Source organism: Gekko japonicus, unplaced genomic scaffold (genome assembly GCF_001447785.1).
Source record: "Gekko japonicus isolate JY-2015 unplaced genomic scaffold, Gekko_japonicus_V1.1 scaffold4599, whole genome shotgun sequence".
NCBI classification, from domain to species: Eukaryota; Metazoa; Chordata; class Lepidosauria; order Squamata; family Gekkonidae; genus Gekko; species Gekko japonicus.
The window spans coordinates 70,142-82,087 of NW_015174990.1; the positions used below are offsets into that span (position 1 = coordinate 70,142).

Consider the following 11,946-nt stretch of genomic DNA (forward strand, 5'->3'; position numbering starts at 1 on the left):
AGTCCCTTCCGGTGGTCCTGGTGTGCGACGCATCCCCATATGGAGTCGGCGCTGTGCTGGGGCACGTCCTACCCAATGGCTGCGAGGTGCCCGTGGCCTACTACTCCCGGACCCTAACGGCCGCAGAGCGCAACTATGCGCAGGTCAACCGGGAGGGGCTGGCGATCGTGGCGGGAGTAAATTTTTTTCATAATTTTGTGTATGGCCGCCCCTTCACGATTGCCACTGATCACAAACCCCTCCTGGGCCTGCTGGCATCCGACAAAAGAACGCCCCAGGTGATGTCGCCGCGGGGGCTCCGGTGGCTCCTGTTCCTGGCCGGCTATCAATACCACTTGGAGCACCGGCCGGGCAAGCGCTGAGCCGGCTGCCACTGCCGTTCACTGAGGAAGACCCCGCCCCGGCGCTCAGCATCCTCAGCATTGAGGACCTTCCAGAACCCCCTTTGCACGCAGCCAATGTCGCGGCCAAGTCATCCCGTCACACTGCAGCAGCCCCGAGCAAACAGGAAGCCTCGCAGGAACGGTTGACCCCGGGAGCAGTCGAGCCGGCAACGCCGCCACCGGAGCTGCAAGAACGGGCCACCGCAGGACAAGCAGGGCCGGGGGCAGGCGTCCCCAGACCGGGCACCGCACCGGCCCCATCCCCGGCCCTTAGGCGCTCTACCAGGGAACGTAAACCCCCTGCCTATTTGCAGGACTATGTCACCCAAGTAGTGTCCGAACTATGGGGGGAGGGGTGTTATGTATGCAGGTCTCCACGAGGGGCCTGCAAGAAAGAGAGGAGCTTAGCTCCACAAGACAATGGGGACTCTGGATCCTAGCTCCCTCCCAGCCGACCAATAGGCTCCTGGGCGGGAAATTCAAACCCTCCAATGGAGTGGGAGGCGCTAGGCCGGGTGTGTATATAGTTGGCCTTGCAGGGCCGTTGTTGTCTTATGTGAAGTACTCAATAAACGTGTGCAACCGCATGTCATCGTCCGAGTCCTCCATGCGGCGAACCCAGTACTTTTCAGTGGCCGTGAAGGCTGCGAAGAGAGAATTCTGCTCAGCCTCCATTGTGTCCACTAGCTCTCACCCAGCACAATTGTTTAGGGTAATTAGAGCCTTAACATCCGTCATGAAGAGGAATAAAAAAATTAGTGATTTGGCCTTCAGCTGTGCGGCATTTGTGAGCTTTTTCCTGGACAAAGTCTTGTCGCTCCACTGTGACCTACCCGCCAATGTTGATACAGTATGTGAACTGAAGGCCCCTTGGCTGCCTTTGGATTCGGTTTTTGACAGCTTCAGCCGTCTCTCCCTTGCCAATGTTGACAGGATTCTGGGTGCTGTTAGGACAACCTGCCACATGCCTCTTTGATCCATGTCCTTCATGGCTGGTGAAAGTCAGCGATGAGAGGATACAGGGCCCACTGATGGACATTATCAATCTGTCCCTGGAAACAGGAGTCTACCCGGAAGGTTTGAAAGAGGCTGTGGTGGTACCGCTCTTGAAGAAAATCATCCTTGGATCCTACCGATCCCTCTAATTACTGCCCAGTCTCAAACTTATCATTTCTGGGTAAGGTAATTGAGAGAGCAGTAGCTAAGCAGCTCCCAAGTTTCCCGGATGACACTTTGGCACTGGATCGATTCCAGTCCAGCTTCTGCCCTGGCCAGGGGAAGGAGGCAGTGTTGGTCACCCTGACAGATGATCTCCGCAGACAGCTGGATTGAGGTGGGTCGGCACTGCTGTTGTTACTCAGTCTCACAGCAGCATTTGACATGGTTGACTACAATCTACTGACCCACTGCCTCGTCAACATGGGAGTCTGTGGGGTAGCCTTGAAGTGGTTTTCTTCATTTCTCCTTGGCTGGGGACAGAGGGTGATGCTGGGGGGAGAGGGTGTCAACTAGGTGCCCCTTAATATGTGGGGCTCCTCAGGGGGCAATCCTCTCACCAATGTTATTTAACATCTATATGCGTCCCCCTTGCCCAGATAGGGCAGAGTTTTGGGCTGGGGTGTCATCAGCTATACCTCTTAATGGATTGCCACCCAGATACCGCTCCACATAACTTGGCCATGGGTTTGGAGGCCATGGTGGGATGGTTAAAAAAGAGTTGTCTGAGACTGAATCCAACAAAGACGGAGGTTCTGTGGCTGGGGGGAGGCTTCAGGGTTGGGGCACAAACTTCCCACTCTTGATGGGATGCCATTGACACCGGCACACACCATCAGCTGTTTGGGCATGGTCCTGGATACCTCCTTGTCCATGGAGGCCCAGGTCACGAAAGTTGCCAAGCTGGCAGTCTTCCATCTACACCAAGCACAGCAACTAGCCCCTTTCCTGTCGTGCTCTGACCCAGCCACAGCAATCCATGCAATGGTCACCTAAAAGTACTTTTCAAAGTAAAACTCTTTTTTTAGCAATTAAGGGTTGCGATTCATCATATATTTATATATCTGTGTCTGTGGTCTTTTGTACACTGAATCAACAAAAAGAACAGTAAGAACATAAATAAATAAAACATTGAAATTTAATGAATTTCAATGGGGATAAATGTAAAGTTCTGCAATTAGGTAGGAAAAATCAAATGCATAATTATAGGTTGGGAGAGACTTGTCTTGGCAGTAGTATGTGCGAAAAGGATCTAGGGGTCTTAGTAGACCATACACTGAACATGAGTCAGCAGTGTGATGTGGTTGCTAAAAAGGCAAATGTGATTTTGGGCTGTATCAGCAGAAGTATAGTGTCCAGATCACGAGATCTCTGCTCTGCTCTGGTTAGACCTCACCTAGAGTATTGTGTTCAGTTTTGGGCACCACAGTTTAAGAAGGATATAGACAAGTTGGAACATGGTCCAGAGGAGAGCAATGAAGATGGTGAGGGGTCTGGAGACCAAGTCCTATGAGGAAAGGTTGAAGGAGCTGGGTATGTTTAGCCTGGAGAGGAGACGACTGAGAGGTGATATGATAACCATCTTCAAGTACTTGAAGGGCTGTCACCTAGAGGATGGCGTGGAGTTGTTTTCTGTTGGACCAGAACCAACGGGTTGAAATTAAATCAGAAGAGTTTTCGGCTAAACATTAGGAAGAACTTCCTGACAGTTAGAGCGGTAATGTGTGTGTGTCTTTTTAAAAGTTTGGATGCATGGCTGTATGATAGTCTAGAGTAGTGGAAACAAGCAAGTGGTGTGATTGGTGAGTGACAGAGAGGGGGAGGGGTTTTGGAAATGATTCTGTGTGGATGAGCAGATATGTCAGTCAAGAGTGTCAGAGATATGACAGTTGATGAAGACAGTTGATGTTCAGTTAAGCAGTTAAGTTCTGATTTCTGGGAGAGAAGCAGAAGTTCTGTGTATGAGAGGAGTGAGACCCATCCCTGTGTGGGATGAGTTTAGTTCTGGGGTCTGAAGGAGAGACCTTCTTGTGTGTGATATGAGAGTTAAGTGCTGTGTCTGAAAGAAAGTGCTAAGCAGTTCTGTGTTGAAACAGTTATAAGCTGAAGCTGAGTGTCTAGGAAACAGTAAAGATTATATGGACTTAAAGAAAAAAGTGTTACAAAGTTACATGCCCAGATCCCTGACAGTGGGAGAGAAAAGTGTGTGAAATATCAATAAATCTACTTTTATATAAGATACCAATTCTTCCCAGGAAACACATAGACCCTCATGAAAGCCTAAATCCTCGATATACCTACCCAGTGATGAATATTATATTATAAAGGTTTGGAAAGCCTTAAATTTCCTGGTGGCAGCCGGATTACCCAGTAGAGAAAAACATAAAGAACACTTTTAAAGGGAAACCAGACCTCCCCAGTGAAGGGGTCGTCACAGGTTGCCTCAGTACTTAGTTCTTGTGGCCCTTTTTTACACGCCCAAGGAAATGCTGATTGCTACTTTGGGGTCAGGAAGCAATCCTGGAGGTTTTTTGTCATCTTCTGGGCATGGAACAGTGGTCACTATGGGTGTGGAGGGGGAGGTATTTGTGAATTTCCTGCATTGTGCAGGGGATTGGATGACCCTGGAGGGTGATATGAACATGGATTGCTGAACATAAAAGCATGATTCAGAATTTTCACAGGTTTATCTTTTTGAGACTAGTTGTCCTCTTAAGAATTATTCATCACCCTAGACAGGAGATATCTGCAACTGTTTTTGATTGTGGATTATGCACAGGGACCCTACTGGCGTAATTGTTTTAAGAAAATATTCTGATGAAGATTTGCTTGAAAGGAGTGTATTAATATCCAGAAACCTCTTAAATAAAATTGGACTTTTGGAACTTAGAAGCATTGTGACCTTGTCTGCAAGCAAGTTTATTTTCATTTCCCATTATATATGGACTTTTCCTTGTGCTTTTTACAGGGTCGTTTTCACAGATGTGTTAGGTTTTCCTGCTGTGTATTCTGGTTCTGTGAAACTGTTTTTGGGATACTGTTGTTTTGGTTGAGGACAGAACGGGTACTATCATGGCTGGAACCCCCTCCTTTATTCCATCTTTCTTCGGCTTTCTCCCTACCCTGCCTGTGAGGCCGCAACACAATCTGGAAGTGGTTTAAAAATTGATCTATGGACGCCATTGGGGAACTGTTTTTAAGACCGTACTTACTGATTTTTATTGTATTTTATTTGATGTTGTACATCACCCAGAACTCTGTGGACTCAGACTGGGTGATAAGTCTAACTTATAAATAAATAAATAAAATGAATTGATCTAGGCCACACATGCCTGGCCCACATGCTTCTGGGCAACCTTGCAGCCTTGAGTAATATTTGTAGGTATTTCTGATGAATGGATAGTAATCTATTTCCATCCATCACACTTGATGCTTCGGAGAACGGGCTAGCTGATGTAAGGGCCAGGAAAGAATCTCATACCCTACCCATCATGGTGCTCAGATCACAGGTGAAGGTTTTTGGCCTTTTCCTGGCAGCATAAGGCCCTTGCCCCTCCATCCGAGTTTCGGCACTAAATGTGATGGACTAGTGGCATGATCTGATTTGGCAGGAGGTAAAGATAGTAGATAAAAGTAAAGGGATGATCATGAACACGGCAAATGGTGAAGCTGAACAGTATGGAGGAATTATGTAGGATATTTCTGAAGCCTCTTGCTTTTGTGTGGGGTTACTGAAAAGAGTGTTAGCACTGGATTTTCTGATAAACATTTCTCTTACTGGTTTCTGCATGTGGAAGTGGGCACCCTATTCAAGATGCACCGAACATCTCATAATTAGCTTAAATGTCTTGCAATGCTGTTGCCTTCAGATATTCATTCACCCTTCTTCCTTCATCATCAGGCTTTTTTCTTTTTGTTAGGATTAGTTCTCCACAGCTAAAAAGGTGAAAGTATAGAAATAACCCTATTCCTGCAACCAGAATCACAGTTGAACACCCTTCTGATAATTTCTTTGAAAAGGGGTTGTTTAAGACCTTCCACAATCTTGACCACTTCCTTTCCCCATGGAGAAATCTCAAACTCTACCTTCACCCCTTTTGCACCCTTCATCAAAGTTAGTAGTGTGTGGGTGGCTGCAGAGATGCACAGTATCTTGGGTAGGAAAGAAGTACGCACATATGGAAAATGCATTAAGATGAATGCCATGGCTGTGAGCAACAAACTAATACTGAGAAAATCTGGAGTGACACTCCAGATTTTCTCAGTGTTTGAGTCGAGGCAATTTAAGTCCAGGGCAAAACAGCATCCAAATAACCCGGGGCAACAGCAGGCTGAAACTGGGGTGACCACAGAAGGGAGGTAATGTAATGCAGAATGAGGAAAAAACACAGAATAAAAAGAAGGTTGAACTTGATATTAGTGCAGAATGGGGGGAAAAAACCTGGATTTAAAAGAAGGTTGAATTCAATTTTAGTGCAGAATTGCTTGGAGGATGCTGTGGTGAACATGGATCAAAAGGAGAATGTAGAAAGGGTCGAAAAGACTGTGTGAGAGCCAGTTTTGTGTACTGATTAGAGTATGAGAGTAGGACTGGGAGACTAGATTCAAAGCCTCACACAGCCACAAAGCTCGCTGGGTGGCCTTGGGTTAATCCCTCTCTTTCAGTTTGGCATATCTCACAGGACTGTTGTACAGATAACACGGGGAAGGGAAGAATGTACATTGCCCTGAGGTCCTTGGTGGGAGGGTGGGATAAAAATATCGCAGTGAGAAGTCATATATCCTCTGACATGAGTGTGTATATTGGGACCAATATCCTAAGATACCAGCTGACCAATAGGCAGTATCTACATCTTGCATGGGATCCAGGTAGGCTGGAAGCAATACACATTGCCATGATTTGGCCAGGTCCATGCCAAGGGAGAGCACACCCCAGAGTCCCTTGAGGGCAGTGTTCCTACTCTCCTCCATCCTTTACTTGACATGCTGCCCCCTCATTCCTTTACAGCCAGTTAAGGGGCCTCCTTGGCCAAATATCCCAAAGGGCCCTAAATCCTTGCCCTACTGGCTCAAGCACACCCCAAGGGGTTGCTTTGCAAATATCACTCTAGGATGGATTTATAGCTGCACCTCTTGAAGGAGTACTTTTAAGTTGTTTCCACATTCTCAGGTACATCTGTGTCTGACTCATTAATAGACAGGGGTATAACCCCCTCCAACATTATACTTTTGTTATGGGAGCTCCCTTTCAGGTGCACCTCCATGAATACAAACAACGACCCTAACCTGATAGTACAGCAGATGGTACACTGTAACTGAATGCCTATTCCCAGAAAGTGTGTCCGACTCTGTACATAAAATAATAAAGGCATTTGTCATGCTACAGCCCCCCTCCCATGCAGAAGGACGATAGAAATGTTTCCATTCAGAAAACCATTGTCTATGTGATTATCCTCATTATTCATAGAGACTTCACATCAGCACTGTGTTCCTGGTGGCCACTGTGACACATAACTGGCTGGTCCAGACCATGATGCCCTTCCCCAGTTGGGGGCTGGGGGGGTCCCCTGATTTTCAGGCCTGGTTCTCACCGCTGGCCAGCTGCCTGGCGGGGGACATCCCACCCCCCAATGCAATGTAATGACATCACATGGAAGTGAACTCATCATGTCGGCAATGCCACGTGGTGATGCTCTGGTATTTTGGGCAAAAGTCTATGATAATCAGAGTTTTGCCCAAAATACCAGAGCATTGCCGTGCAACGTTGGCAACACGATGATATCACTTCTGCATGACATCATTATGTCACTTGCACATCGTGCACTCCCCCCACTCCCGGAAAGTCCCTCCCCCTCCTCTACTGCCAAAGTAGAATCAGTTCCATGAAGTGATAACTGCCCCAAATGGTTAGTACAGGGGCACCAGATCAAATGGATCAGTGGTCTGTTTCCATTTGGCATCTTTCCCTGGCACTTTCATGTTTCAATATCACTTGCCCTTGCTTTCTGCCAATGAAGATAAGCATTTAACACAGCTGGTAGGTAGAGAAATGAAGCACAAAGTGTCTCGCCTGAAGCCAAAATAAATCCATGCTCTCTATAATCAATCACCACCAACGGGGCTGGGCAACATCGGGGGGTGATGGTGGCGAGATGGCCCTGTGACAGATGAACGGCAGCGCTGCCTGGAATGGATATCACCGACCTGGGACCATCACCACCAGGATGCCATCCTGTGACTGAAGAGCTTTCTGAGACACCAAGAGCACCTTGTATTGTGATAAATGATGATAAATGACGGTTTTATCTTGTTTTTAACTGTTTTAACCCTTGGCATACGTGCCCAGTTTGTGAACCACCCTGAGCTCGCTCACGGGGAGGGCGGGCTATAAATCTAATAAATAAATAAATAAATGTCCACGCTAGACCATCTTACCTTCAAAGAGAAAGGTCTCATTCCAATGTGGGTTTAAGTTCTTCCTTTTCACTTTTGTCTCTAGCTTATGTTTTTTATCTGGCAGGAGGTAAATTTTGACAAAAGGATCACTGGTACCACTGAAATCCTTGGCTGGCAGCTCCTGAGCTTTCAATATTTTGACAGTCAGGGTAGATTCCTGAAAACTGTAACCAACGCTGAACTGGATTCGGCCGAGGTTCTCCCGGGTAGAGCTGTCATGCCCCTCATCATCCTCAGATCCTGGAGAGAGCTGGGGGTCAAAAGAAAATGGGAAGAGGCAGTCGTGAGACTCTAATGACAAGGGTCGATCTTCTGCAGACAGGACTTTTTTAATTCTTTTATTTAATAAATTTTATTAAATGTCTTCTCAAAACACACCATATAAACATATAAAAAAAGTTCATAAAATTACACAGTTTGTTGGGAACTTGTGGAAAAACATAAAAAAGCACATTAGACACATCAACAAAGGCTCTAGCAGCTCAGTCGTTGTAACTATTTATAATTACTCATGGTATCCTGGCTAATGAAACAAGAAGGCAGCTGGATTTCACCAACACAATGACAACCAAACATGAAGCTGCAAGAAGTACAGGATGTGGTAAACTATCTTTATCTTTTAAAATGTGGTTTCCAAGGAACAACTAAACAAAAATGAAATACTATGGGTTAAGAAAAGTTGACACAGGGACAAGGGAAGGATAAAACTATGTTGGCATCTGAAAGTGTTTACTCGTGATGGGGAATATCTAGACTCAGTCCAAATCCATCCACCAGATATGAGGGAATTATCCCTGGCCCCGCCCCCCCATTCAGTTTGAAAATCACACTCTGAAATGGGACCAAAAACATTTTAAAAAAACTTTTAGGCCCATGCCTATTCCTAATGCTATCCTGTCATGTCATCTGCAGTTTCCATGATGCTGCAGATAGGCACTTTCAGGCACAAGAAACCAACCAAAAATGCATACCTTGGTTTAAAATGGAATAATCAGGGACAATTTATTGCTCATGGTTTATTAACAACAAATGCGTTATGTTCAATTATCCCAAGAGAATATTTTCCTTTACAATCCACTTCATCTTATCTAGCCAGTGACTCTGACAGGAAGAAAAGCCTGCACTTCTTCCCTTCTAAGACCTGGGGCCTTTCCGAACCTTTGCTGTCCTTAAGTAACACACAGCACTTGAAAAAAACAACACTTTTTTCCCATGTAAGTAAGTATCTGAAGGGGAATGGGCCCTGGAAAATTATGGCAGAGAGAGGATATGGTTAGCATAAAGCCTGTTTAACCAAAGGCCTAACTGGGTATTCTACTGAGAGCAGTCTTTCTCTGCTCCTTATTCCTGGAGTGTGAAGCCACACATCTCACAAATGCTTTACCTCACTGTCATCAGTCACTGCTCCAGCCTCCTAGTTAATTCTCTCTCTCCGTGTCATCATCAAGCTTCTACGTAGTTCATGTCTTCACAATAACCTCCAAAATGTGGGGTTAGGAAATGAGCTCCTTTGACTATGTATGAGAAGCCTATATAGTCTTCTGTGGTCTTCCACAAGTACTGCTGGTTTGGTGTCCTTGAGCTACTACCTCTCATAAAACATTATCACTATGACTTGGAACTGTGGGTAGAAGAAAAAAGCAGCCCTGTCTGTTCCATTTCATAGAATCATAGAATGTTAGAGTTGGAAGGGACCTTGCAGGTCATCTAGTCCAACCCCCTGCACTCTGCAGGAGCATAGCTGAAAGATAGCCCTACATACCTAAAAGATGGTTGTCCAGCCTCCGCTTGAAAACGTCTAGCAAAGGAGCATCCACCACCTCCCAAGGCAGACTGTTCCACTGTTCAACCACTCTTACAGTTAGGAAGTTTCTTCTAATATTTAGCTGGTAATGACTCCCTTGTAATTTCCAACCATTAGATCTAGTCTTGCAATCCGGAGCAAGAGAAAAGAGATCTGCTCCATCTTCTACATGACAGCCCTTCAAATACTTGAAGACTGCAATCATGTCCCCTCTAAGCCTTCTTTTTCCCAGGCTAAACATACCCAACTCTTTCAGCCTTTCCTCATAAGACTTGGATTCCAACCCTCTCACCATCCTGGTTGCCCTCTTCTGGACACGCTCGAGCTTGTCAACATCCTTCCTAAAATGTGGTGCCCAAAACTAGACACAGTACTCCAGGTGAGGCCTGACCATAGCAGAATAGGGCAGAACTACCACCTCCCTTGATCTGGACACAATGCTTCTGTTAGTACATTCTAAGATTGCATTCGCTTTCTTCACAGCCACATCCCACAGCAGGCTTATGTTTAGCTTGTGATCAACCAGAACACCTAGATCCGTTTCATATGTGCTGCTGTCAAGCCAAGTCCCTCCCATTCTATATCTATGCCTTTGATTTTTTGTACCTAAGTGTAGGACTTTGCATTTATCTCTATTGAAATTCATTTTGTCTCAGCCCACTGTTCCAGCCTATCTAGATCATTTTGAATTCTGACTCTGCCTTCTTCAGAATTAGCAATCCCACCTAACTTCGTGTCATCTGCAAATTTGATAAGCATCCCCTCTATGTCTTCCTCCAGGTCATTTATAAAAACATTGAACAACACTGGGCCCAGGACTGAGCCCTGCAGCACTCCACTCGAGACTTCCCTCCACGTAGACGCAGAGCCATTTACGAGCACTCGTTGGGTACGATTTTTCAACCAACCATGAATCCATCCAGCAGTTGCACCATCCAGCCCACACTTAAACAGCTTATCCTCATTTCCTTATATGGTTGGCAGAATTAAACTAGCGCAGATTAATAGAGATGCTGGAACAAAGGAGACGCCATCATCTCTTCACCATCAAGGGGAAAAGTTCATGAATTCAAAGGATACCCAAGATATAAATGCTGGTACACCATAATTTGCTTTAGAGTAAATTTGAGTCCTAGTGAAAAATATACAAGTGTTTACCCTAAAGAGAAAGCACAAATACTTACAGTCTTCGAAACCAAGAAATATACTTGCAATACAGATATCTTATTTACATCGGTATACCCAAAAGCAATGACTGTGAGCCTGTGCATAATTCTTTAAATAGCTCAATCCAATACTAAACCAGTAATATCTGTATACAGGAACAAGTTAGTCTGGGCAAATTATGTGGGTTTTCCCTACTGCAGGGTTACCAGCCCCGCAGGGAATGGGGACACTCATATGGGGAGAAACTAACACCACTACCTGCCCCTTCTGCTTAATCTGTAAAGTCATTCCTGATGTGGCATGAGAAGAGACATGAGAAGAGTGGCTCCCGTCACAATAGTAATGGAACTCATCAGTGACAAATCAGAAATCATGGGGACTTAGCAAACGTAAGCAGATCTAATCAGAATCCTACAACAGTTTCTTCAACGGAACTTACTCCCAAGGTACTGTTCTTAGGATTGCAATGTTGATTTCAAGTAAACGTGTTGAGAATTTCAGTTCTTGTAGCATTTCCTCCTTGGACAATTGGGATCAGTAATCATGCTAGGGTTGCCAACCTCCAGGTGGTGGCTTCTGGACTTCTATCTGATCTTTAGGCGACAGAGATCAGTTCCCCTGGAGACAAGGGCAGCTTTAGAGGGCATCGTACCCTGCCGAGTTCCCTCCCCTCCCCTCCCCAAACCCCACCCTCTCCAGGTTCTATCCCCAAAAATTCCAAGAATTTCCCAACCCAGAGCTGGCAATACATTATGCCAGAGGTAAGCTACAGTTTCTAACTTATCTCTACTCAGGGGTCATTTCCTGCATAACAACACATAATGTCTGAAACTCCGTACTCAGGAAAGGGCAAGTGGTTCTTTAAGGGACGTCCAGGGGTCATTTCCTGCAGGAGCACACAGGAGCGGAGCTCCGGTAGTAAAGAGCCCAGGGGGCGGGCACATGCAACAAGCCCCACCCCCAGCAGCCCTCAGTCAGAGCAAGAAGCAGCCAGGTAAGTTGCAGAGCTCCCCCCCCCGGTCCAAAACAGTCCAGTGGCACCTTTAAGACCAAGTTTTATTCAGGTACAAGCTCTCCCTCCTCTGCGAGGACAGATCTGCACGTTGTCATGCCTGCCCCTGTGTTGGATCCCCAAGCATC

At 45.9% G+C, this 11,946-nt stretch overlaps 1 protein-coding gene across 1 annotated transcript in view; it reads right to left on the bottom strand.

Annotated features, from left to right (window-relative positions):
• LOC107122142 (synaptotagmin-7) overlaps positions 1-8,085 on the bottom strand; it is a gene marked incomplete at its 5' end in the record, with an annotated part of 48,556 nt that extends 40,471 nt beyond the window's left edge. The window contains one exon of the mRNA XM_015425173.1: positions 7,815-8,085. Within this exon, the coding sequence (XP_015280659.1) occupies positions 7,815-8,085 (271 nt within the window). The remainder of the gene's footprint in view (positions 1-7,814) is intronic.
• Positions 8,086-11,946: the final 3,861 nt, after the last annotated feature.